The sequence below is a fragment of the Leptosomus discolor genome, chromosome 9 (assembly GCF_034619465.1).
Source record: "Leptosomus discolor isolate bLepDis1 chromosome 9, bLepDis1.hap2, whole genome shotgun sequence".
Classification (NCBI taxonomy): Eukaryota; Metazoa; Chordata; class Aves; order Leptosomiformes; family Leptosomidae; genus Leptosomus; species Leptosomus discolor.
In genome coordinates this window covers 42,095,612-42,123,485 of record NC_141399.1, presented here as the reverse complement: position 1 = coordinate 42,123,485, position 27,874 = coordinate 42,095,612, and the positions used below count along the sequence as shown (strand labels likewise).

The 27,874-nt window shown below is 48.6% G+C and overlaps 1 protein-coding gene across 3 annotated transcripts; it reads left to right on the top strand.

Annotated features, from left to right (window-relative positions):
- The first annotated feature begins 1,100 nt into the window (after window positions 1-1,100).
- Window positions 1,101-27,874, top strand: TMEM255A (transmembrane protein 255A). Of its 3 annotated transcripts, none has more exons than XM_086470161.1 (9): window positions 1,101-1,158; window positions 5,557-5,699; window positions 10,267-10,329; window positions 15,983-16,072; window positions 17,898-17,960; window positions 18,941-19,029; window positions 22,093-22,255; window positions 24,075-24,218; window positions 27,716-27,874. In XM_086470161.1, exons 1-9 carry the CDS (start codon window positions 1,101-1,103, stop codon window positions 27,872-27,874), a joined length of 972 nt encoding a protein of 323 aa, XP_086326287.1. The 3 variants fall into 3 exon arrangements, with proteins under 3 accessions (XP_086326287.1, XP_086326286.1, XP_086326288.1); XM_086470160.1 differs by having other exon boundaries at window positions 17,898-17,978; window positions 18,881-19,029; XM_086470162.1 differs by lacking the exons at window positions 18,941-19,029; window positions 22,093-22,255.

Here is a 27,874-nt window from a genome sequence, read left to right as displayed (position 1 = left end):
TGATCTGGGCATTTGTAACTTGCCTCTTGCACCGCTGTCAGTGTATGCTTTCTGTTTTCTCCTGGGAGAAGCTGGTAATTAGGCTCTTATTCAATAAAAGTGGGGGGTTTTTTGAAGCAGAGATAGGATTAATTTCTTTTAACTTGATGAAATATGCTTTGGCTTGAAATAATTACATGATTTGCACTTAGCACCTCTCAGCCCAGGGCACTGAAGTGATTTACAAGCAATTATGAAGCCTTCTGGGAAGATGCATTTGTCCCCATTTTACAGGCACAATACGGAAAACAGAGGTTGAGGGCCTGCCCTGGCTCCTTGATCAGAGACACATGGAGCTTGCAGGGTCTCCTGGGAGTGCTGTCTCCATGGGACAGGGCACAGGCAGCAACAGGCATCGCCACCGGAGCAGAGGTCTCAGAGCACCGAGAAGTCTGAAAATTGGGCCAGTGGCCATGGCAGGGCGGCTGCCCAGGAGTGCCACCAGCACCACTCTGGGGTACAGCACTGCAGGGAGGAAGGAGACGGGGAGGATGAGGGGACAGAGGGGTGCCGGAGAGATGTTTGGCGAAGGACAGAACAGGCTGGAGGTGGGGTGGGAGCTGCTGGGGTGCAAAGGGGCTGGGGAAAAGATGGGGAGGGGGCAGGGAAGACCCACCACCAGCGAGGCGCTGGGCTCTCCGGACTGCTGGTGGGTGCAGCGGGGCCGAGCGCTGGGAACCTCCTGGAGATGGGGCAGGACTTCTATCCCTCCTCTCCCCAAAAGACCCCTCGAGGGTACAGTCACTCCGCTGGGCTCCAGCACAACGGTACCGGCTACGCGTGCGGCCCCAGACCGCCACACGCCTGGGGGGGGGGGGGGGGGGGGAGGGGGGCGGGAGGGAGGGGTTAAGCCGTGATTTTGGAAGGAACGGCACATATCCACAGCCCTTCCCTCTGACACCCGGGGGCACCGCCGCGGCCCCGCCCCCGGTGCGGTGCGGTCCGGCCCCGCGGCTCCCGCCGCTCCCGCCCCAGCGCGCAGGCGCGGCGGAGCCGCTGCCGGGGCTCTGGCCGCCGCCGTGGCCCGGCGGGCTGCGGCGGGGACCGGCGGCGGCAGCAGCATGCGGCAGTCCCTGACTCAGCAGCGCCCGGGCGGCGTCGCCCTGCCCGACTCCGTAGGTAAGTGCCGCGGGGAGGCCCCGCCGGCCCGGCAGGGTGCGGGACGCTGCGCGGGGGCCGGGGGCGTGCGGCCATTTTGGGCGGTGGGTCCCCGAGCGCCGCAGCCGGACCGGACCGGACCCCAGCCGCGGTTGGACCGGACCCCAGCCGCGGCTAGGGGCTCCAGCCCCCCCACCCCCGTTCCCGTTGCCCTGCCCGCCCCGCCGCCGTTGAGGCGCGGTTTCAACCGCAGGGGGACTGTCCGTCTCCCCCGCCCCCGGAGCCGCGGCAAAGACCCCCCCGTGGGGCGGGTCGCTGCCCGGGCAGAGGCAGGCGCCGGCCCCCCGCAGCCCCCGGTCGCGCAGCATCCTTTGGAGCGGGGCTGGAGTGCGCTGCCGCTCCCCTCGCAGCGCTCCTGCACCTCCCGAATGAGGTCAGAGAGTCCCTCGTACCGCTCCGCACCGGCTGCTAATTGCCGGTGTCCCCCCCCCTCCCCTTACACCCATTCGGGCAGGAGCGGAGCACCCAGGCGCCTGCAGCCGCCCCCCTCCCCTGGGCCTGCCGGCAGGGCCCTTGGTTGGAGCGCGGTTTGGGTCCCCGCTCGCACCCTGGCGCTTTCTTGAGCGGAGAAGTGGAACAAAAGGAGAAGGGCCGGGAAGGAGAACGGCTCGGTGCCGTTTGCCCCCGGTTCTCCTAGGGTAAAAGTTAAAGCTGGCTTTCTTGGACGACTTTGTGCTTATTCTTAGCTTGTGGCTTTTCCCTCCAAAGAACTACATGGAGAAGTCGGTTCTGTTTCTGTGCCACCGTGTCTGTTTTTCTGATAATCGGGAAAAAAATTAGAGTAAATCGGGCAGTACAAAGATATGTATTATTGCAAACTTTTAAAGTAATCTTGAAAAACTCGCTACAACCTTGTTTTTAGAGTGGGCTTGTATATGGCAGCTATAATATGAGGATGTTTCTGAGGCTTAAGATAAAAAGGGTCTTTCTAAAGCCCGTCTGCATTTTGAGTGCCATTTTAGCAAAAGAAATGGCTATGGATAGTATTAATTTCTTTACATCTTCCTCACGGAGTTAAGCACAGTGTTACCAGCCACCTTGTACACTCAAGTTGAGGTAGACACTGCAAGGTTTGAGGTACCTTACTTGGACAAATCACAGAGAAAAGGTTATTACTGTCTCTTAAAAGCAGAGATAGCAGAGCTCTCGTAGCTCCACTTCTGTGCGTAATGTTATACCAACCTCAGTAACAAAGAGGAAAACAATCTAATGGGGAATACTTTCAGCAAAAATTAATGTTAAGAGAGAGGATTTTGCCAGGGAAGCCCTTCAGTAGCTATCAGTGGAGATACTGAGTGTGAGTCCATGTATGGTGAAGCAGCTGCAGGCTTCCTTACAGAAGTACAAAACCACTTTCTCAATATAGACATAACAAAACATGTTTTCAGAGAAAGAAAAAATGGAATTAGTGTCCCAGTACAGAGCTGAAGTGGGGGTAATCACGTTATCTCTTCAATTTCACATCTCTCTCCAATATCAAGTTAAGGGATTATGGTTGGTTTTGACTTGGAATAAAAGGGGGGGTTTTTTTGGTTGGTCGATTGGTTGGGTTTTAATCTTGTGAGGAATATTGACACACTTTCAGAAATTTGTCAGTTAGAAGCCTTTTGTTTCACTTCTGTATTGCGTTGTTAGTATGTGCCAGCTATGAGCTGGGAAACCATGTAGAAACGTAAGAGTGGAAAACATGGTGGCTCTGAAACAAGTTCAGAATCCATAAACAGTTTCAAGCTGCTTCTTTTTGAGTGTTTTCCAGCAGAAATGCTATTAGAAAATACTCTGGGTTTGAGGGAAATAGCACGTTTTGCAGGTTCTTTCATTGTGACTTTTTGAAGCGTTCTGATGGAAATGCAGGAATACCAGTTTGTGTGTGTAAACACCGTGCTCGCGTACCCAGGCGTGCTCTGCAGGGGGTTTTGTATGGCACACAAACATCTGCACACCCACACGGCCTAACCGTAAAGAATTTAAGCTGTGCGGGGAACATATGGCTGGTTTTACTTATCTTCTGCTCATTTGCCAGCCAAGGCGTAGCAGTAATCAGCGGTTTGATAATCTACCGCGTGTGTAAGCAAGACAGGTTCATTCTTTCTCTCCTTTCAGAACTAATCTATGTAAGAAGTAATAATTTTTTCTCCAGTTTCTAAAGTTTTGTTCAGCTAAAGCTTTGGTCCCAATACTTTGCAATTTTAAGATGTTTATGTGACGCTTGCATTTAAATTATTACTTTGAAACGGGAGCGTGGCACAAGCTATAGTATTTGGGAGGCAATACATATGGAATGGCCTAATATCTTGATGAATTTTGAATGCTTTAGAAGTCCAGATTTTATATTATTAACTTATTTGGCAGATGTAGGAGAATAAAAAGATTAACCGCAAATGCAACCTGCAGCAAACAGTTGGGTACCTTTATCTCCATCCTGTAAAAAATGGCATGAAAAACTAAGGATCACTGATAAAAGATCCATCCTGGATCTTGGGGTTCTCTAGCAGTTATTTAATTATATTTTGTTTGGAGTTAGTTACTGTCTAGCTATTAATTTTGACTAAGAACTAACTAGTTATCAGGCTCCTTGCCCTTAGACCAGTGGTGTCCCAGTGGTGGGGTCACAGCTGTGCTCCAGGACATGAGCAGAAGGTTTGTGGGTGGAGAGCTTTCCTTCCAGAGACACTGGTCAGTCAAAAAGGACATTGCATTTCGTTACAAACCTCTCTTGCCTTTCATCTCCTTGTGTTGGGCTCTCAAGCCTGAAGTTTAGGACTTGTCTGTGATTTCAAGCTCGTCTGATTGTTGTAGGTGAAATGATCCAGCCCCATGCTCATGGCAGCAGTGCCAGCCCAGAGCACGGGCTGGCATGGAGAGGGAGCACTCCTACCAGCAGCACGGCTGGTGGGTCAGGTTGGAGTGGTGTGGTGGAACAGCAGGGAGCTGCTATGCTTTTCCCTGGGGGGGGGAGAGCTGTCCCTGCCTAGGAAGGAAGATGATTTGTGCCGGTGTGTGTCTGTATGGCTGCATCAGTGTAGCTGTTGAGGTGAAAAGATCTCTCTAGCTGTGCTGCAGATATGTGCAGACTCTAAAGAAGGGCCTGTGGGCACCTGGGGTCTACACAGAAAGCTGCCCAGCAAGGCCTGGCCTGCTCCTGTCTCTGCAGAATTTGGACAAGGAGGTTATGCTTAGCTTGGCCAACTCTTTCCTCCTGGCCTTTCTGCAGGTGCTTTATCTCACCACGTACAGGCTGTCAGGGAGCCCCTGAACGCCTCAGCTGGGGGTTCCCAACACGGTTTGCTTTAGGGAATATGGTCGGCGATGGTAGAAGCAGCTCCTTGCTCTTGGGACATGTCCCTGCCCTTCTCTGAAACACTCTGAGAAGTGCTGGTAGCATGCACGTCACTTGGGAGCCTCTGGGGTGGGAAATACCTTTGCCTGCTCCCGGGGTGCGTTGGAGGGCCCCAGGCTGTGGGGATGGGGTTCAGGGTGGCCCCGGCAGCCCACAGGGAGCACGGCACGGGACTATTACAGTCCATTATCCTGCCAGCCATTCTCGCAGGGGCTGGTTTATTTGTACATAATGTATGAAATATAATCAAAAGGATTGTTTCACAAAGTGATGTAAAGATGGCAGAGCACACGCTGAACAAACATGCCTAAAGATGTTGCTCAGCGCAGCGTCGCAGCCAACTTTCCTGTTGGCTGATGGAATCACTATTTTATATTTATGCTCATTTGGGAGATCTATAAATATATAAAAGAAAAAAAAAACATAATCAGGCAGCTGTAGATGAGTTTTACTAATCCACAAATTCATTATTCAAACATCTAAAAATACCTGATCCTTGCTGAAAGTAGAGGATGATACTACAGGAGGAGGAGAAGTGGCTGTTAGTGGTGATGGCTCATTTACATGGAAAATTGTGGATGTCTTGTGATATGATTATAGCCAAGATTTCCCCCCTCAAAGCAAGTGGCATACAGTGTGGTTATTTAGCTTGATGTAAGTAGGCAGATCAGAAAATATATAAATGCCTAATGGTAATATTTCTCATTAGCTCAACTGCCCCAGGCCAGAGGGGCTGGGAGGCTCTGACGTATCCAAATGAGCTTTGCAAAGTTACAGTTCTTAAGGCTCTCTTCGTCTACATCAAAGCAATGATAAGTAAATATGAATTCAGATGCCCTAGTAACGCTTGATAAAGCGTGTTAGTGAAGGTGAAAAGTGACAGCCAAACCGAAAAATATTCTCAAGTTAGAAGAAAGAAGATTCACCACGATGTTGTTGGCGGTGGGAGGAGAAATTTGCGGTACTGTGACTGTCCCCAGATGGAATCAGCAAAATCTGTTGTGTATGTGTGTTTTTAGGGTCGTTCAATAGAAGAAAAAGAAATTCCCTCTACGTAACTGTGACTCTCCTCATTGTGTCAGTATTAATTCTAACGGTGGGCCTAGCTGCTACAACAAGAACCCAAAATGTGACTGTTGGAGGTTATTACCCAGGGGTTATTGTAAGTATAGAACTCCTAGGTAGGTCTAGAAAACTTATTGCCTACAAAGTCCCTTGTAATGCTGCAAATGTTATAAAGGGTGATCTTGTCCTGAATATTATGCTCAGCTACTTCATTGCCATTTGATTTATTTGTTTTATTATTATTTTGCACCTGCTGCTCATTCCCATGCAAAAATCCCATCCAAGTGGCAGCTTCCTCTGAGCTTAGGTCATAACACGCTTTTGAGCTAACAGTGAGACAGATAAATAGGTCTTATGTCAGTCAAAGCAACCTTAGAACTTCTTTGTTTGCATACATCACATTAACTCCAGGCAGAAGTAAGGAAAACAAGGACCATAGGTGGCAAGAATGGTTGAGAGACCAGGTCTTGAAATACTGTTCACGTGAGCTCGTGGTCATGAAGTTCACTTGCAGAAGTGTTTAACGATTCGGAGTCCCTGAATGAGGAGAAACACATTAGCAATAGCTGTGGCAGCTTGCCAGGGGAGCGTGCACATCAAAGCAGCTAGCACATCCATTTTTTCTTTTTTGTTATCAGGAGATGAAAATGGGAAAGGACAATCTCGTAGCTTCAAATGGCTTAATTTAGAGAAGACCACTGCTGCCCAGCCTTCTTGCCAGTAGATGTATGACCTCCTGAAGAAGTGTAAGGGGCAAGTACATCATGCCCCTCCCAGCATGAGCAGAGGTCTAACACAAGCTGGAAAGCAAGTTCTAGTCTGTTCGTGTGCATGTCTGAGACATGCTCAAAAAGAGGCACAAAAAGAATTGAGTTGCAGCCAAACCGAGTGTCTTAGCAGGTTGAGTGTACCTGCAGCCCCCCCAGCTAGAGGCTCCTGGTGTTAACAGCTGTGGAGTGCTGTGCGTTTAGGTTTGGAGCCTCGAAGTTGGAAGCTTAAAGCCAGTCCAGATAACTAGGTGGAGAATTGTTCTTGCCTTATTGCAGTCTGATTTATTTGCTACGCGTTGCTGATCTCAGAGAGGTTTATGCTTCTCTGTGGACATGCTCTTCTATGACTGAAGAAAGCCCCTTTACAGCCATTACTGTGGAACGTTGTTACAGACTGTGCTGGGCCTCTTCAGTTTAGGATTGGTTTTCTGGCTTGTCCCAGTAACTCCTGCATTTAGGCCTGATCTTTTTTAAAGAGAAGTATAGAAGGAAGGTGTAGAGAAAGGTGATAGGCTGGCTTCAAACTCTCCGTGCTTAGCCTGTGTTCTGTCAGCCTAAGTTGTACCTCACACTTCAGAGCAGGTCCTGCAGGCTGATGCAGATGGGTAGAGCCTGTTGTTCACGTCCCTTTGACGTCTCCTGTGCTATTTATGCTCCAGGAACATCAGCATCGCTTACACTTTTCTAAGACTCCAGGAATTTTTGAATTCCTGGACTTGGGAAGGGCATTGAATTACTTTATTCAGGTGCACCCTGGCAGTTTCTGTTTGTCACCAAGTTCCCACTCTCAATTAGTTCATTAATTCGCTATATGGAAATGTGTGGTGACCTCGCCTGTCTCCCTGCACAGGGAAACATTTTGGTGTGCTGCTGGATGCTTCAGCAGGTGCTTAAAATAGATGATGTTTCATAACAAGCTGGGATTTCTCCCTTTACTGTGGAAAAAGGGCTTGCTGTGGTGCATGAGTACTCAGGGAGTTGTCCCCAAGCAGATGGCTTCCACGGCCCCGAAGAAGCAGCTCCTTGCAGGTGTTGTCATCCAGAGCTTCACACAAATGTTAGGCCTGCGTGCATCTCCATCAGGGCTTTCTGTGCACCATTACTGGTGCACCACCATTAGTCATACCCTGAGTACCCTGCATTGTTAAGGAAAAGGCAGAGCCAGAAGTCTGTTCGTGCGCTGGGTGACTTCTCCGTGTGTGGACCAGCCCCCTGGATGGGATCATCTCATGGAACATCAGATATCTCATCTCTGCCATGCCCAATGCACTGTTCTTTCCTCCTTTAACTTGTGTGTCTTGGGCAAACACCTCTCGTGCAAGGAGGAAACATGCAAAGAAGTGGCTGTCTGAGGTGGGGGATTATCTTCCCAGGCCTCTGCTCCCCAGGAAGGACAAAACTGGGCACTGGAGACCACCGTGCTCCAGTGGGATTTTGGATTTTGTTTGGTTGGGTTTTTTGGGGCGTTTGGGGTTTTTTTCCCAGACAGTGCAGTTCCTCATTGACACAACTGGAGGAGCCGAAGCAGAGGGTGCAATGACATGTTCTGTAGCCAGGCTGCCTTCATCCTCCTTGATGACCACTGGCACCTTCACAACTACATCTGTGAACACCCTGGCTCTGCCTCTGTGGGAAACATCCTCACCTGTGGCTGGATGAGTGACCTGGGCCTGGGAAGCCCAGAGTGTAACAGTGATGCTCGGGAGACAAGAGTAATGATCAGGTGCAGAGGGCAAGCAGCCTTATGGAGGTGAGGCTCTGTGAGATACATGTGGTATCTCCAAGTTACATCAGCTTCCAGCTTCTGTATAATTGACTGACCTTTCTTAGGCTTTGACTGGCAAACCTCCTGTGTAATGGTTCCTTGTCCAGTGTGTTGGCCTGGGGCTTTACTCTGGAAAAGCATGTTCATTTTGTGTCCTGTCCTCCTTTCAGACAGGCATCCCAGGGGATCATCTCCACCAGCAAATAAGTGAAGCAACTGATGCAGATCACTAAGATCTCTTTGTCCCGTCTGTAGAAGAATGAGTGGTTTTGCTATTAATGCAATAAGAATTCCCATTAATTAATGTGGATCCACTGATATGTTTGGTCTTCCGCTGTTGGATGTACAGACTTGTTCTAATTTTTTCTTTTTGAATGATCTTAAATTATCTTAAGTATTTCACCTTTTGGTTTGAGGCGGCTCTGAAACACCACATTCCTCTTAAACGTGTTGGATCGAGCTCAAAGGGCACAAAACATTTTTCTTGAGCAGTTGCCTTAGGTGTGTGTTGCCACACAACTTCCTTGCCGCTAAACATCACCAGACTGAAAATAGTGCCTGGATCTCCTAGGTTTGGGCTTGGAATTGAGCTTTAAAACTCCTGTCACTTGGGGAAGGTGTGGGTTGTTGCTTGCCCAAACGGAGCAAAATAGTAAGCCCAGAAGCACCATCAGATCAGTTTGGGGCAGTTCAGCAGTTCCCCTGGCTTTTTGCCCTGCCTGCCTGCTGCCCCAGTGTTAAGCAGCACCTGGCTTTGTTGCTGTGCTTCCCACCCTGGTAGTTTGTCCCTGATGTGGGGACAACGGTCTCGGAGAGCTCAGAGTGCAAGGCAGGCAGCTGGGAAGCAGCAGCCTGAGCGGCTGCTCCGCTTTAATCCCTGCTGTTCCAGCCAGCAGCCCTTGCTGCCCGCGGCACTGCACCAAATCTTACTGGGCTTAAGCAGAGTGGGGGAAGATTTAAGCCCAACTTTTCATCATGTTTGTGTCTGCTAATCTCTGCATATGCCTCTGCTTGTTAGTATCAATTTATTAAACCTTTGTTGTCTATTCCTGGATTTTAAAATATAGATTCCAGGTTAGTTGACTCATTCTTGAATCACTGCAGCTTGTCTTGTGCCTTATTCTGCCTCCTGAGGACTTGGCCAGTTATTTGGCATTCTCATCTGGATCTTCACTGCCCCCCTAGTCTATTGACTGAATTTGTACCTGCTTAATATGACCACTCCAACTGCAGGACTTTTCTGGCATTTCTTATTTTGCCGACCCATAGAATGGAGTTGGATATGCTCTACACCAGTCAAAGACCTTTTCCAGTGTGACACAGAAGTACTTCTGCATCTCCCTGCATAGTCTGTAGTTCCTGGTTGAAGTCCCTGTTTCTGGTCTGGCTGAGGCATCTCTGTCCTAGAAAATTCCATTTCATGTAGCTACATAGCTTCAGGCTATGAAGAAAGGAGGTGGGAGATTGCACTCCTGGCTGACTTCACTGAGCTGAAATAAGAACAGTGTTGTCAGTTATGGCAGCAAGAAAAGATGCTTTTGCTGGAGTAGCTTATTCTGTTGGCTGGGCTGGCATGAGCTCTTCTGGTAGAAGACCCTGATTGATACATCCTCACCCCTGGAAATGAAGGAGGAACAGAAGAAGGCAGAAAACTGCTAAATCTTCCCGAGTATAATTCTCCCTTATTTCATACTTTACATCAAGAAAATCTGGGAGTTGAAAACTTAGGTGATTGCTCACACCCTTGGTGAGGTTACAAAAGCCTGGTCCTGCAGATGCTAGTGATGTGGTCCTGCTAGGTTTGCATCTGGAGGCTCCTGAGTTGGTAGGGTTGTTCCAAGACAGCGATGCATATCCTCATCCACCAGCCATTTCTCAGCATCACTGGGGAGGGGATGGGATTCAGAACTCATCCTTTTGGTTTCTGCACACGCTTTTAGTGTCATGTAAGGGATACACTTGATAGTTCCTGCTAGTGAGAGACTCCACTGATTCCTTGCTGAAGGAAGAGTGCTTACGCATCTGCAGTATGTTCTTTTCCTGCTTCAGGATTTAAGTGCGTTCTGTCTGTATGTAAAATATGTTGGATATCATCCTGATCTAAATGCTAACAATATTTTTTTTTTCAGCTTGGGTTTGGGTCGTTTCTTGGAATAATTGGATCAAACTTGATAGAAAACAAAAGGCAAATGGTAAGTTCACCGTAAAAACTTTTTTAAAAAAATGACAGTAACCCAAATTTTGTATGTAAAGAGTATTATTGGTTTTCCTAACTCTTCCAGGGTAATGTTGCATATCTCTTGAGAACTAGAGATGGTTTCTGGCAGCCCAGGAGAACAATGCTGTTAACCCTGATATTTTTAAATTAAAAAAAAAAAAAAAAAGCTTGAGGAAGCACAAAGTGACTATACACAGTCTCATTGAACTCAGTGTGATTGTTGGAGTTTTGTTTTGTTTTTTTTTTTAAAGGGCTTGAAATTGAGTGTTTGGAGTTTTCAGGATAGTCAGGGCTTCACAGACTCATGCCCAGTGCTTTTTGTGTTGAGCTGTTACAGTATGTGGTACGTAATATGGTAAATAACATAAACATAATCCATTTATTTTAAATCTTTTAGCGTAAATTCTTAGAGGCTTGGGGCTCTGCAAAAATTGCTACTTTCTATTCTAAGCAAAGGATAGAGAAGAAGATCAAGCAGGTGATGTAACAGCCAGCCCAGAGACTGGAGGTGAAAAACCTTAGACGGCCCAGCAGAAAGTCTTTCCTGAGGACAGGAGTGCTCAGGGCTCTCTGCTCTAGAAATGTCTAGAGAATAAGTCACTCAAGATATCGATATGATAAAGAGCATGAAGACTGGTAAAACTGAAAAGCAACCAGCTTCTCCAGTGTTGCTGATTAACATGTGCATTGCTGGTCCTTGTTTCCAACACCAGTTCAAGTAGGAAGGAAAACCAAGAAATTTTGCACGCTGTAAACCAGCAGTTGGGGACCTGAGAAGCGCAGAAGATGCTGGCTAGACCAGATGTGTGGACCACAGCGTGCTCTGGTTCCCTCCTCACGCTGCAAGGAGGGTTTTGTGGGCTGGGCAGCCACTGGCTAGGCAGGTCTCTGGCTTCCCATCCTGTGGGAGCAACGTTCAGAAGAGAGAGAAGAGAGCAGGCAGGCAGTGAACATGCAGATAGCACAAACCAGATGAGACCAGTGCTGCTGATTATGATAAGATCATAACTGAGCTAGTGCTGGGGTGGGAGGGGGTCTGTCAGTGCAGCAGAGACAGAGCTGGCCCAGATTACCCGCTTTGGCAAGCACAGGAGACTTGTGTGGACTTGGCTGGGTCTCTGATGGCACCTAAACATGTTTTGAAGGCGCTGTTTCACAAACCCCCTCACCTTCCTGCCTGTGCATGAAGGTAGGGGCTGTAGTGCTTGGAGGTGTCAGTAACAGGGCTTAGGGTGGGGGGAAGTCTTTTGGGTGAATTGATGTGAACCTGTGCAACCTGCTGTAGGTGAACCTGCTTTAGCCAGGGGGGTTGGACTAGATGATCTCCAGAGGTCCCTTCCAACCCCCACCATTCTGTGAGTCTGTGATTAATTTAGCAAAAGGTGTGGTAGAGAGAGATCAAAAGAAGTTGGTGCCTGATGTGGTCCTGGCAAGCTGTCAAGCTCAAGCTTTCCTAGCCTGTTTTCTCTGCTTGCCGTGTGTGGCTGCCTAGAGGTAGCGTATGGGGAGGTACCATCCAGCTCCTGGACCGTGCTGTGGGTCCTTCACTTGGCTCTCCCAGGGGAGCAGCTGCAATCCCCCTGCCCAGTGGTTGTTCCATGCTCTGTCGGCGAGATCCCTACAGCTTTCCTCATACGAGGTTACACAGGGCCAAGGAGGGATCGTGCTGTCCCCACAGCCTGTCTCGCTGGCCAGTGCTGCTGCCTGCTTTTGCAGGGATGGAGCTGTCTCCACCGGGGCCTCAGGGATCAGATTAGCAGGGTGTGTTGCTGGCCAAGGCTGAGGCACGTTTTTCCAAGATGCAAAGGGAGTTGGGAGAAATTCCTGCTTGTCCTAATCTGGAGGCTGGGCTGGGCTGCCTTGCCCTTTGCTTTGCAAATAGCAGGAGAGAGAGTGTGAGGCAGAGCCTGTAGGAGAGGAAAAGTGCCTCTCCCACAGTCAGACAGGGTCCAGGGGAGGTGGGTTTCCCAGTGGATATTTTTGTCGTTTTCACCCTGGCTCTGCAAGAGCAACATGTCCTGTTCTTTCTGTCCTAGCAGGGTTTCCAAGCCTCTTGCTCATCATGTATTAGCAGCATGTCAGGGTCTGGTTGAGCATTGACCGTGTTGTGCCAGTCCTGCATTCTTCACAGGAGGGAAGAGCAGCGTGACTCTGACTTGACTTGTTTGTTTATTCTGAAGAGCCCTGGGTAGCCCGTGTTTATTCTTTCCATCTCTCTGTCGTTTTGTGTCCTAAAAAGCTTGCATGACCCAGCTTTGCTGGGATTGCGTCACTGCTGCCTCGGTTGTCAGCTAGCCTGTCTCTGCTCTGACCACAGAGAGGACATGCAGTAGCTATCACTTACTGGCCCCATGCTTTAGTCACATCTCCTTGCCCAGGAGCACTTTACAGTGGCAGCTTTGCCCATTACATGTTTCCATAATACCACTGGCAGCGCAGGATTTCTGTTTCTTTTTTCTTCTGTGAACTTCTCCAGTGTCCCAGTTTGCTAAAAGGCAGTCTTGGTGTTGCTTGTTACGCCGTTGCTCCTCAGTGATGGCAGGAAGAGCTAAAAGGAACTTCTGCTGCTGTGTTCTTGTGCGTGTTTCTGCCCATAAGCTGGCTGGGGAGCGTAAGGAGTCGAGCAAGCCAGTGTGGCTGGTGGGGAAGGCTACCCTGAAGCAGCACTCCTCACTTCTCTCCAGCCTGCCAACAGGAATAGACCTCTTGTTTTTCCCACCCAAGCGTATTGGCTTTCATGCCGTGCGTCTGCACTTCCCAGTTGTCGAAGTAAGGGAGAGCTTTTGTCCCGCCAGGAAGGGCCAGCTGCCCAGCACACTGCCTGCCAACTGCAGGCAGCTCTGACTTACGCCCAGCTGCCCGCTCAGCGGTTTTCAAGTGAGGAGTCAGCGTTTTACGTGCCTTTGTGACAGTCATCCATGCCATGGAAAAATAATAACCAACAGATTCATAGGCCATGTGTCGCTGGACCGTGGCCTAAAGGCAACCTCAGCCCAGGATGCTCCTGCTTCATGGTTCTTGCACTATCTGAACCCAGTTTGTCTTTTCTTGTCCAAATGCTACTCGGTGTGGCAGGTGTTGGCAGGAGTTAGATGAGCAATCACTAATATCGCACAGCCTTGAGAGGCTTCTGCTTGCTGCATAACAGTACTGTCAACAAATCAGAAATCTTGTTGGCAAATCATGAGATTAGTTGGAAACCATGGGATTTTTTTTAAAACTAATTTGTATGGTTTTATTTGCTGTTTGTTTTTCTTTATCGTAAATTCAGTGTTTGGTTTTCAGGTTTTTCTTTCCCCAGCTGAGAGAGAGGGAACTGTATGTAAATAAAGTGAGCAAATCCATTTCTAACATCAGATCGTTATGTCCTATTAGGGCTGTTACGAAAGTATCATCATTAACCTTGTATTATTTTAAATAACCGTATTAGCAGCTCCTATCTGCAAACAGGGGCGACCGACAAATACCCTAATTGTATATATTTAGTGTTTGGCTCACTTCCCATCTCCAAGGGTGATGCTGTTTAGGGAGAATATCCTCTTTCATGTATGTATGAAACAAAGGACGGTACAGAGAAAAACTAAACTTGCTAAAAATAACCTAAGCCATAAATCCCACTTCCTCCACTGAGACTGTGAGAAGCTGTGCTTCCCTGCATTGTGTGGTTTCACTGGTTGTGGTAGTGAAGAGGTGTGACTGCTGTAATGAATAGTGCGAGTTGTGATCCAGATGTGGAGATGGTGTGGGTCTGAGGGGGGAGGAAATGCTGACAGAAACAGGGTCCCAGCATAGGACCTGATCCTGGAAAACTTGTCACCTGCTGCCATCTGCAAGTACTTTGTGGCACAGCATCTAATATTCCAGTAACAGCTTGTTACTGGCAACCATGACTTGTTTGTGTGGTCATTGGGTTAATTTCACAGTCTGCCCTATCTACTGCTGCAGTTCTTACTTGCAGTAGGGCAGTGTGTGTCTTGAATACTTGCCTCATCTAGAAAAATGTTTTATTTCCTCTCATTTTGAAGTAGTGGAAATGGAAGGGACCATTTCCACTGTCCCAGGTGAGCCCCTCTGCATCTCCACTCGCTGCTCCAGCTGACCTGGCCTGCACGTGGATGTTGCTGGAGGAAGGTCTGTTTTCACTGAGGGAGGTTTAGGTAAAAACAGTGTGATTAACCTAAAAATCCTGAGATACTTTATAAATACATATAGGATCCTTCTGGCTTGTGTTTGTCAAGGGGTTTGGCTTGTCTTTCTCAGAACATGTGCAGTGGCAGGAACCAAGGTTTTTGAGCAAACTTAGCACCTGGAGCTTTAAAATAAACATCCCTGTGCCAGGAGACCCAAGGTATCTGTCGGTGCTGACCAAGCTAACGGTTATTTTTGTCTTTGTGCTATTAGTGATATTTACTGTGGCTCAAAGCTCCCGATGACCAGAGTCACCTTTACACTTGTGGAGAAGCAGTATTGAACAGCTGCCAGCAACCAGCACTTGAAGGCTGTGATTGCTGGCATAGAAAACCACCAGGGAAAAACCCACTAAAGCTTTCAGTTCTTTAAGTGGAAATACTGTTGTTCCCAAATCTACATCTTTGTGAACCTGTCCATTTGAATGCTGTGCTTGCCCTCCCTCCATGGCCCTGCCGATACCCCTGATGTGCTTTGGCAAGGGGGATTGGGATCAGTATTGGGAGCTGTGTGTGTGATGGGCTGGGCTGGAGCCCGCTGGCAGCGGCTGAGCTGCTACTCAGGAGCGAGGAGAGGGGTTGTGTCAGCACTCATGCATGGTTCCCCCAGCTGAGCACTGGCACTTTGGCAGGGGCGGTGTTTAAAATCGTGTAGTGGGAGTAGAGACTTTGTTTCTCATACCTGGGCTAGGGTATTTCTGGGTTACCTTCTAAATACTTTCGCCCTAATTTTAAGAATGGGCAGGATGGGGCCAGTGGAAGACCTGTCTGACTTCCCTCCTTGAGCTGAAGGTGGAGATCTCGCTCCTTGGAGCTCCCTCAAGCCAAGGGGAGGCCCCAAGGCCTGTGCTCACCACAACCCGGCACCGGGGAGCCCCGCCAGGCTGCTGTGAGGGTCTACAACAGTGGTGGCATAGGCTGGTCACCTGTCTTCTGGTCTCATGGCTTTGTGCTTATGCCTGCATGAAAGCATTGTTTCCTGAAGGCGCAGTCCCACCAGAGAGGTTCGTATACAGCCTTACAGCCTGGGAAGTGTTCCCAGGAGCAGCTCCCCACAGCGCCCCAGGATGGAGGGAAGAAATCCCCTCCTTTCTTTGCAGCGAAGAGTTAAGGGCAACAGCAGCCAGAAAAGGAGATGTATCGTCAGCCTAAGTTTAGCGCTTTGGAGTCACGGAAAAACTTGCATTACAATATCAAGTCCCCAGAGAACCGGTCTGGCACAACGCTACTACTCCTGCCGCCTTGCAGGAGCAGACGCTCTCCTTTGAGGTGCACATCCCATTGCCTTCAATGAGACCAGTGTGTGTGGCCTGGGCAAACATTTGGGTCATTGATTGCATGAGGGCTTATTGACGGTGGTTTACGTATCCCTGTGGAGAGGGCATGAAACGCTTGGTTGTGGAGAGGCAGATGATACTTTGCTTTGTTTTCCTTTCTCAGCTGGTTGCATCGATCGTCTTCATCAGCTTTGGCGTCATTGCTGCGTTCTGCTGTGCCATAGTAGACGGCGTCTTTGCTGCCAGACACATAGTAAGTGGTTCCAGGAAAACACAGGTCCTGCAATGCTTTTACACTAGGAAAACAAGCGGTGGTGTCTGTGATCCCATATTAGGCCACATCAAACCCTCTAAATAGATGTCATGTGCTGAATGCTGTTTTAAATCATAAACTGTAGAAAAATATAGCTTTTCTAAAAAAATATTTTTCATTTAGCAGCAAGCATTAAGACCTGAAAACTTTGCTTTACTTTTTTTGCGTATGCTTTGTGTGTTTACTGAGTCTCAAAACTGTTAAGGTGTAATGTGAATTAGAGCTATTGCCAAGGGACGATATATGAGCAGTAACATCTATTGTATTTTAAATGTTAACAGAGGTAGTTCTTAATGCCGATTGAACTGCTGGATGTAGTAAGAAAGAAATTTGATACGAAACTCATTATAGTGTTACAGTATAAACTTGCAGTAGGTTTTCAGTTTCCATTTGATGACTTAAAAAATACGAGCTACTTGCTAGTACAGCGGGACGTGCAAAAGCTTCAGTTATTAGTATAGAAGTGAAAAAAAAACACAATTCCATTTCAACTTTTTAATTGAAATTTATCACTGCAAACAGATTTTTGTCCTGCAACTCTGTATTTGGTGACTCTTTTGGAAAAATGGGATTAAAAAGACAGATTTGGTGTTTATTTGTGATCAGAATGGAAAGGAGTTTCAGAAGGTCAGAATTGCCCATGAAGTGGAAGCTCCCTGTGTCAGCTGGCTCGTTATTCTCCTTGTAAAGCTAGCTCCCTTTTCCTGCCCCTGAGCATTCCGATGGCAGAAAGGCGGCTGGACGGCAGGATTTGCTGACAGAGCAATGGGCAGCTCCGCTCAGCTGCGTGATAGGTCTCCATCTGTCTGGATTCAACCAGCAAGTCTTGGCCATCTCTTGCGAGGGCATGTGAAGCTCCTCTGACTCCTGATCCTGGATGTGTGGGTCTGAGCCCCGCAGACTTGCTCTGGGATTTTTAGGTGCTGACCTCATGGGTTGGGTGATGGCATGAGCTGGCATCTCCTCCTGGCTGGCCCCGGGGATGTCTGCGCGTCTGAGGCAGCCAGAGCTGAGCAGTTGGGATGACGAGGGCTCTGGTTTCTACCTCCTGATGAACGGACGTGCGTTTGGCCTCGCTTCACCCCCTAACAGTCCAAAAATGTCGTGGGCTTGCTGGAGACGTGCTCCTGCCATGCTAGCACATAGCGTTCTCCTGTCACCTGCCACTGCTGCTGCCCTGCCACCCCGAGCTTTGGATCAGAGACCCAGAGAGCAAGTCTGGCTGCTCCTGGGACAGACTCACTGGTATGGATACACATCCAGCGTTGCTTTCCTTGAGGTTTTGCCCTGGGGACCAGGCTGCCCCAAAATGAGACGTTAATGCATGTTTGCAGGCTGAGCCATTGGTAACCCAGAGCTTTCCCGCAAGTCACTCAAGAGCCCAGAAAGACGAGTTTGCCAACAATTTAATGAGAAATTGTTATGATTCAGCATGAGGAACCCTCAGAAACACGTCAGGCAGCCCTGGGATGTGTATGGGGGGAATGAGGAATGAATCATTCAGTTTGGGGTGGCTGCCCTCAACCAAACAAACCCAGCTTAAAAGCCTGCGCTTCCCAAGCTAGCTGCAACAAATATATGCCTCCAAGGACCAGGGGCTCAGAGGGGCTGGGGTGGGGAGCTGCCATGAGTGGGGATGTTGCAGAACAGCCACTGTATTGAGGTGTGAGAACAGGGTCTCTTTGAAGCCTGGCCCGTTTCCCCAGAGCAGCTAGCTGATGATGATTTTGCTGCAATGCTGAGACTGGTGCTTTTTTGTTGGCAGGATCTGAGGCCACTGTACGCGGGGCGATGTCAGTACTACTCTAAGAGTACAACCCCACCAGAGGTGAGAGCAGGTTCGGCTGTGCCGTCTCCGTGAAGGGGACGGCTTCAAGGTGCAGGTGGAGGAACCTGCTGCCAGGCTGCTGCTCTGGTGTCCCGGAGGTCTGCGAAGCAAGGAGGGGGTGGGAGGCTGGGTCTGGGATGGGAGCAGGGTGCCCGGAGGACTCGGGAGTGAATTCCTCCATGCTTGGTACTGCCACATTAGTGAAGGAGCAGGTGGAAAGGCGGGAATGGGGGATAGGAAAACACACCAGTTTCTCTAGCTCTTTGTCTGTGCATTCATTACAGGAGCAGGGTGGTGGGTTAAGAGTTCAGACAGCAGTAATTTCCATGGATGTGAGCAACATATACCAGCCTCTGCACCTCTGCTGTCTATTGTCTTCTCCAAAGAGAAGCCTGTTGAGGACGGATGTTCCTGCCACATACTGATAGTGTGCGTGGACATCTTTGGCTGCCTTTGCTGTGCACTGAGTCTCTCTTAGATTTCCTCACAAGTTTCCAAGTAGTTTTGAATAACCACTGTATTAAAATGCCTGCTTGAGGCACAAGGTAAGTACTACCCGCTGGCATTCGTGGGGTCGATTATCTTTTCAGCCCAAAGGTGTCCGTGTGAGCTTGGGTGTTACTACCCACCGCAGACAATTAACTGTTAGAGTTGCTGTGTGGTGAGGCGTGTTAGTTCAGCAAGGTCTTGGCTGCTTGTAAGAGTTGCACAACCCCCTCCCTATGCAGGCACGTGCTTATCTATGACTTCCCCATGGTGAAAGGAAATGCTGGTCTGTTCTAGTCTAGTGCGTCTTTATTCCAGTGTAACTCTGTACTTTATAGGAGCTGTGCTGCAAGATAAGGAAAGAAAAATCTGCCTGGGGCTAATCTGGAGATCAGGGCAAAAATGTACACGTAAAGCAGGCCAGATAGGAGCAGAAACCATGTTTGGTGATTGTACCCTTGTGCACTGCATGTATTTCTTCTGTATTCACACAGGCCATCTGTCACCCGCAGCGCCGTGCACCCTGCACGCCGAAAATAAAAACCAACACCTGCTTCTGCTGTGACCTGTACAACTGTGGAAAGTGAGTAAGCTAAAAATACCCTTCCTGGCCGTGGGAAGGGCAAGCAGTGGTCGTGCTGGTTTGCCGGTATCTGAAGGGCCAGGATAGGGCAGGAGCAAAGTATTGGTTAATGACAGCTGTTGTGGGAAGGGATCTGAAGCTGTGGTTGTAAGCCACAAGGACTCCCAGGCAAAAGATAACCAAGTTAAGGGGTGTATGAAATAAGCAAAAGCCGTTCCAGCTATGGGTGAGCATGCTCCGGGCCAGCTTGGCTGGAAAAATAAAGTGGGCAGAAGTTTCCATTATTTCCATGTTTAGTGCCTTCCCCAGTTTTTCCCCTAGTGAGTGTCCCTTGTCCTGACACCTTCCTTCTCTGTTGGCAGTGCTCGTTGGCTGGGTTTTATTTTGTTTTAGGAGATTGAAGATGTGAAAACTGGGACGCTGTTCTTCCTCGCCTTGTCACTGTTTCATTCCCACCCTGCTAACAGGGAGGAGAGTTCACAGGCTGGTGCCACCTGCGTGTTCATAAATCAGTGTCCTCTCTGTGCAGTGAATGCCTTTCGTGGTCACAAGAGTGTGTACCAGCACTGTGCAAAGAGGAGTCAGAAGGGTGGTTACCAATCGAGAGCCCCTGCGTGGTGATGTCTGTTTAGTCTGTACCTGGGGCTCAGTGTAACAGTTGCTTTGTCACCAGATGAATCCTCGCCAGTCAGGGAGGGGATTGGGGAAAAAGGAGAGAGGACCTGTAGGTGCAAGTACAACAGATCTAATGAAACCACCACCAGCACTGACAGAAAATCCTTAGCCGAAACAATATGCTGTTGTCAGAGTAGTCCTCAGCAGAAGAGGAGGAGGAACCCCAGCAGGAATAACTTCACAGGAGCACCATCTCCTCAGCCAACTCCTTCCTTTATAATGAGCAGACATTATGGTATGGGCTACACCTGTAGCCAGCTCACGTCAGCTGCCCTGGCTGGCTTGAGCCTGCCTGACACGGCTGGCCTATGATTCTACCCCAGCCAAACCAGGACAAGTGATCACACCATCATTACATCTGGCTGCTGTGCCTGAGCCAACTTAATTTACAGCATGCACTGCTTTTATCATTTGGAGTGTCTAATGTGTGTCAGCAAGGCATTAATAAATTGATTTTTTTAATTTTTTTTTTTAGTGCTGGCTCTTGCCTAGGGCTGTTTCAGGTTTAGCATCTCTCACAGTACTTAGTTGGGCTGGTCCCCGCTTAAATGATTGACTGTGGTGGAGCGAGATCAAAAGCTGCTGTTGGGAGAGGGTGGTTCCACGTGTTGAGAAAGGGTAATCCCTGGTCTCTGTAGGACTTTGTTTCTGTGGAAGCCACTGCAGAGGGGTGAAGCTCAGGCTGTCCTTTGACAGTGTACAGAATGTGATCCCTCTTTACTACTGAAGGAAGCGATACACAGAGAAGTGATTGCAATAGAAAAACTTCCGTATTTTTTTTTCTTCCCCCCAACCCCTAGTCAGGCTGGTTCGGGGTCCTGCCTCTGACCCGTTTTCCCCTCTCTGATGCAAGATATCAGTTGTTATCACCTCAGTCTTGCTTACTACCACACAAGTGTTCTGCACCAAGGAGGTGCTGGTTCTTTTGGGATCTCCGTAAGAAAGGCACGGACACTCAAGGCTGGTTAGCTCACGTGTCATGTAAAGGATAGAAATTATAGAAGAAGTGACAGCAACCTTGCATCCCTCCTGATGCTGGGAACCCTGGCTGTGGCAGCATCAGACAAGCCCCTTCCCGTTGATAAGTACATGCTGTACTTATCTGTACAATGCTGAATGTTCCCGGTGGTGCAGCAAGGCTTGCTGAGAGATTTACACTCTCACACATTGCCATGGGAACGGGCTCTTGCAAACAGTACATACAGGTTGTGTTGCTAAAAGCAGTCACGGTGTGTGCTCGGGTTATCCAGAGGTCATGCAGGCTAAAATGCAGGTTTTTACAACCTGTGGTTACGCTCTGCCTCGATTCTGCTTGAACTCCGTCTCCTTGTTGCAATGTCTTCTGCAGTGTCCTACTACAACAAGAAACAGAAAAAAGGAAAAGAAGAAACCAAAATTGAGTAATGAGGCAAGGAGGCTGGCTCTTGTGAAAGGGGGCAGGTTCTTGCAGGCCTTGCAGAGTCTGCTGGGGAGCTGAGCCTAGACCTCCTGCTCCTTGGCCTTAAACATGAGCCTGTTCTTCTCCATTTTCTCAGAGCCCTTGTGCGTGTGAGCCGGGAGATAAGTCATTCATAAGCACTTATATTTATTGGGGACAAACAGTACTGTTTCCTTAAGGGGATTTTGCTGTAGTCCACTGCATCTGGTAAGCTGTGCCGTAGGCCAGCCTGTTCCCCCAAGCGGCAGTCAGAGAGAAGTCATTGCTGAAGAATCCTGCCTGTGAGACTCCGCTCTTCCCTTTCCAAAATAATAACCTACATGGATTCAGCCGAGTTTTCTCCATCTCCTTTTTCTGCATGTGGAAAAGCTTAAAAATGTGAGCAGAAAGACCTCTCTCTGCCAGGGCTCCTGCCAGCCCATGCCATTGTAGAGCTGCCCAGGGCAGAGCAGCTGAGTTGGATGTGCTGTGTGGCCAAGCCCTGCGGTGCCAGGACGCCAGCTGTGCTGTCCTCAGCCTGTCCCACCCAGCTGCTCCTGTGGCTGTGAGGAGCAGCCAGCGCTGCCTGAGGGGCAACGGCTGCTTCTTGGGCACGGACTCATTTCCCTGGGTAATTCCAAGACCGGTTTGTCCTTGGGAAGCCTCCAGGATCTCTGTGGAGATTTCAGATGATAGAAATAAGAGGCAGATTCAAGGTCGTTTGGGTATTTGCAGGCCTTGCAGGATGTGTTTGTTTCACAGCAGATCAAGCCATCTTCTGCCGCTGTCGTGCAGGGAGATCTCAAATGCCACAAGCATGGGATCTCGCAGGCTCTATCCCCACTCCTTCGAATGTTAGGCCCAGGCTATCATTAAATTGCAGAATGCATTTTACTGTCCAGCAGAAGTGCTTAGGTTTTATGATGTATGGTGCATTTTTTTATCGTTATTGTTGTTTTTTTCTAATCTAGTAGAGTAGAGATTTCTGGAGGCTACTATGAATACATTGATGTCAGCAGCTGCCAGGACATCATCCACCTTTACCACTTGCTTTGGTCGGCTACAATTCTCAACATAGTGGGGCTATTCCTGGGGATCATTACAGCAGCGATACTTGGAGGCTTTAAAGACATGGTAAGATGGTACCAGTTTCTCTGTGCATTAAACAAAGCAAATCAGGCAAAATGACTTAAAAATAATCATGAAAACAGCTATGTTTCATGAGAGAGTGGAAATTAATCATTTTTCTGATCTGGTGTCACTGCCTGAGCACAATTAGAAAAAGTGAACAGAATTGGGGGATTGTATTTTCAAAAGGAACCTTCTCAGAGGTGTTGGCAATACCAGGTTGAAAAAAAATAAGCTCTTTCCTAAAAATTTGTCTTCCTTTTCACAGCATTGACCTTCTACAGGGAAATGCGTGGTGGTTGCTCATGAATTGTTGATTTTATAGCAATAGTAGCGTTCTGAGCTTTATAGACTGTTTAAGCAGCTGTGTTAGGCTGAAACTCTCCATCTTGTTTCTTCATGGTGCAGAATCTGAGAGGGTGAACTGGGGACCAAAACCAGGTGAAAGATTGCAAACTTCAGATAATGAAAAAAATGCTGTTCTGACAACGTGAGCTTTGAAATACCCTCACTTAACCAGGCTGCCTGTTACCTTCCATACAGTTTTGTTCTGCAAAGGACAAAACAATGGGGAGAACTGAACATCCAACAGATAAATTTGGGGTTTTTTTCAGTCTCTTGTGACTCATTTGGAATAATACAAAATTACACACCCAGAAAAGAGCATTTGTTGTCCTGGCAATACATTTTTCTTACAAACAAATCTTGGGCCCTGCACTAAGGGTGCCTTATTTCGGAACTCTGAACTTTCCTGCACTCTTTTCAGATTCACCAAGATCTTCCCAAACGAAACAGGAGACACATTCCCAGCTGTGCATCGTGGCTGTCGTGGTTTAACCCCAGCTGGCAATTAAGCACTACACAGCCACTCGCTCTCACTGCCCTGCTCACAGTGGGATGGGGGGAAGAGAATTAGAAAGAAAAAAGAAAAGTAAAACTTGAGGGTTGAGGTAAAGACAGTTTAATAAGACAGAAGAGGAAGGAATAATAATAGCATGTGCAAAACAAGTGATGCACAGCACAGTTGCTCACAACCTGCTGACTGATGCCCAGCCAATCCCCAAGCTGCGGTGTCCCCTGGCCAACTCCCCCCAGTTTATATACTGGGCATGACGTCACGTGGTGTGGAATAGCCCTTTGGCTTGTCTGGGTCAGCTGTCCTTGCTGTGTCCCCTCCCAGCTTCTTGTGCACTCCCAGCCTCCACTGGCAGGGCAGTATGAGAAGCTGAAAAGTCCTTGCCTTAGTACAGACGCTGTTTAGCAGCAACTAAAACATCGTTGTGTTACCAACGTCATTCTCATCCTAAATCTAAACCAGTACTATACCAGCTACTAGGAAGAAAATTGACTTTATTCCAGCTGAAACCAGCACAGTGGCCTTTTGAGATTTGATCCACACCAGACGGCCTGTAAACAGCTGCAAAGAAAAGATGTATAGAACTGTCTGTGAGCAGCAGTAGAAGAGGAGTTGAAATATGGTGATCAACAAATGCACTGAGTAACAGAGCAATCAGAATTAATGGATTCTTTCTCCTACTTGTGAAGATGCAATCTGAACAGTTGTTTTGTTTGAGTCCTGGTGTGCACTGGGCTATTGCCAGCTTGTTCTGTGGGATCTGAGAGGAAACTATAGGTGGCTGAGGGATGAAATAGCCTTGGGACTTACCTGCTGCCGAAGAGGGAACTGGATTGCCAGTTGCTAATTCAACAGATTTGAGCTCTAAAGACACACAGTGCTCCTTTAAATCATTTCTGCTTTCATTCAGCTGTCAGCTTTCTGTGACTTGGTTAGTAGCCTGATATTCTCCTCTTTTTGTTTCAACAGACTCCTTCCCTTCCTACGCTGAACTGTACGGTTGAAAATGCACACCCTTCCGTGTCCTACTACTCAAGGCCACAAGTGACATCTTACAACACCTACTACCACAGCACTCCTCACCTGCCTCCCTACTCTGCATACGACTTTCAGGTAGGGAAGGCTACAGGATGTTTTCTTGTTTAGCAGCAAGGTTAAATCCAGCCAGTCTGCAAGACTCTGGAGGCCTGTCTTCCTGTCATTCACACAGTTTAATATTCCTGTTCCTGCGGAGAATACCAAATCTTTCCTGCTAGGCATTGGACTTTGGCAGTGCTCTTACTAAGGCAGAGTTTTCCTGAAAGCTGTCCTTGAAGAAAAGGCAAGAGAACCTGCTGCCTGCCTCCCCCATCCTTCATTAGTAGAGGCCACATTAAAAATAGGCATTGCCTCTGGCACCAGCAATGCTCTGAGGGTAGAGGCAAAGTGGGGTGTTCGGATGCTAGTTTTTATTAGGCCAACTTCTGTGTCTCAGAGAAACAGATGAGCTTTTGGAAACAAACTATTTGAGCTCCTAAAGACACACAACTGACTGAAAAGCTATTCTGTTGTGGGTTTTTTTCCACACACTTCAGCTAAGAATGGTTGCTGCAAACATCATCTCTGCTGTAATGGATCCCTTCCTCTTCTGAGTTAGGGAGCTGTGCTGTTGGAAACAGTGATTTCATGTGAACCTTGCTGTCAACATCTGCTTTCACTTGTTGAAGCAGATGAGGACATTTCCTCCTCAGCTTTTCTGTCAGATGGATGTTACCACAGTGATGATGTTAACACATCATACATTTTTTTCTTTGCAACTGTCAAGGCTGGAGACGTTTTTTATTAAGAGAGCTTAAGGTCTTGGACATCAACTAAGAGGTGTGCGCTGCGATAGCCACCATCTCCCTCATGAGCCATGTATTAGAGGTAACATGAATCCAAACCTTTCTGGTTTTACTGCTAGTGCCACTAGACAACACAGTTGTCAGGGCTTCCTAAAAATATTTGAACACTTACATCAGAATTTCTAGGACTTATTTATACAGATTTGTGACTCATTTTTGAGATTAACGCAACCTGGGACAGTCACTAGTGTTGTATAACTTTTTACAGTTACAAAAACGCCAACCTCAGTGCATATCAAACCAAGCTCTGCTGCAAAGTCCTCTTCTCAGCTGCTCGGCTGGTACTAAGCGCTGTTTAACTCGGGGCCTGTCTGTACTGCAGCCACAGTACCAGCAGGTTGCTCAGCATGGGTGGATTTGCCCTTCTTTTCAACTAGAAGTACTGCTGGAGCTCTGCTAACACTTATAGCTCAGCCAGACGGATGAAAGTCTCTCTGTGTCTTACTGCTGTGAGCACAGGTGTTGGCTTAGGAGCTGGCACAAAAGCTGGGCATAAATTGAGGTAATCTAAATTTAAAATAGCCCAGTCTCTCTTTCAAATGCAATTCCAAGTCTGAGCCTTGCTTATCTTCCAGGGAACTTGAGGGCCTGCATGAAAGCACTAGCTGAGGCCTCTGGCTATGGAGACTTTCTCTTGCCTTGAGCCCTGCTCTGACCCAAACAGAGTCTGTACTACCCTGCCAACTTCTCCCGTGCCACCATCCTACAGCGCATGGAGCAAGCCCAGCCTCACCTCTCAAATCCCTTCTGACGGCTCCACTCCCTCTCGTGCCAGAATTGGCCAAGTCAGTGCTTCCCACTCATCCCACACATCTTTCACAGGAAAAAAAACCAGCACTCGGGATTCCTAAGGAAGCCTGTGCCCCTGCAACAGCCTGGCTTTCACACACAGCTCTTCAACGGCAGACCCAGATGGGTGTTGCAGCGGCCACCGCTTGTGCCGTGGCTAATGACGCTCCACCCAGCTGGTGGTGGTGACGATGGCAGCAGGCCTTTGCAGTGGGCCATGACAGGAACCGGGCAGGAGGAAAGGGCCCTGGTGGAAGTAGTGCCGGTCTCTTACTTCTCGCTCTGTGTGCTTGGCTGGGGCAAGTCTCGATCCTGCAAGCATTTTGACTTCTGTAAGCCCTGAGCCACGTTTGGCTCTGACAGGAGAATGCAGGCGAGCAGTGGCCTTCTCTACCTTTCACCCCCTGTCGGAAGAGGAATTAGTGCCATCTTCCCAGCCACTGGCTTTGTTAACAAAGCCAGGCCGCTGCCTGCCATCGGTGCGAGCCAGACTTGCTTGCAGCCACGGCAGCTCTCCTCCAGGACTCGTGGCTGTGGCTGAGGCAGCCGGGCCCAGGCGCTTTGTAATGGTGAAAACCCCGGGCTGCATTTGCTAATGAGTGCCGGCGCCGTGTCAACGCGGCCGTGCCCTTCCAAACATCTCTGCAATCCGGGGGCTCCCACCCATTGGGCTTTAGGTGAACTGGGGCATGATGGAAGAGCTGTTGTGTTGGGAAATGGGAACAGCTTGTATGGCTTTCTGTGGGGTCCTCAGTGAGCCGGCTGGGCTTTCGTGGCCTATATATCCGCTTAATAAACCATCGCAGGTTGGTGTTAGGGGGGTAACACAGAAAAGATGCTGTTTGAAAACAACCTGCTATGACTGCATCTCTCCACCCACCAAGGTAAGATCCTGTGGTCGCTGCTGACCTTGTACATGGTCACCGCTGCGTACCGCTCAGTCTCGCCGCCCCTGCGGCGGGTCCCTCGGTATGCACGCCCGTGCCCTTCGCAGCACAGTGCAAATCCTCCTCGCGCGTCTGTCTGCCGGGGCACCAAGCCAGGCACATCTGGGGTTTGCAGCCGAAGGGTGGTGAGGGGGGTGTGGTGCCGGAGCACCAGAGCAGAAAGGTGCTTTGCCCCAGCGTGCCGGCGGTGCGGCCAAGCGCCATCCAACACTGCTCGCTCTGCGGGTGGCTGGTGCAGGTGGGCCGGATGGCCAGAACAGCAGCACAGGGCACAGCGTGACTGTCAGGGATAAAACCAAGGGGTACTGGTGGCCAGAGGAGCGAATTTAAGTGACTGTGTTTCATTGCCTGTTTGCCTGGCCTGTTCTGGACAGAACACAGCCTGTGCGCAGGTCTCTGGCAGTGCCAGCGCCATATGACTCAAGGCTTTAGACCTGAGGTATTTTTGATAACAACGGTATTTTGGAGAGTGGAAATTAATCTTCAGGCATGCTCAAGTTTTGTTTCTCCACCTTTTCAAGCTTTTTACTTACTGGAGGAATAAATTGTTTTGTTATCACTAATTTCTGGGGGGGGTTTTATTTGTGATGAAAAGTAATGTAAAAAGAAATTATCTGCAGCCTGTTACTACTGGCTGATGTGTGAAACCCAAGATTTGAGAGCAGCTCATCTGTTTTCAGTTGTCCAGCCTGTGTGAAATGCCTCAGGTACACAGAAGGGAAGAGAGAGAATTTTTTTTCATTTTTTTTTTAAAATGCCGCCTTCAGTTCTAGGTCTAAGGAGTCTCATTATGCAAAACTATTACTTACAGGCTGTGCTTACCTTGAATGCAACAAGTTATTTGAATACTTATTTGTATGTGTACGTATGTTTTGCAGAAGCGAGCTTTGAAATGTTAATTTTGCATTGCTTGGTAATGAAGTATTGCTTTGCCAGGGCCATTTACATTAAGAAGTGGTTACATTACAGCCTTCTTGCTGTCTCCCTGCAGCATTCCAGTGTGTTTCCAGCCTCTACTCCTTCTGGCCTCTCCGATGACCCCCAGTCTGTGTCACCATCTCCCAGCTATATGTGGTCCTCTAATGCTCCGCCTCGTTACTCGCCACCGTATTTTCCACCTTTTGAAAAGCCACCACCTTATACACCATAA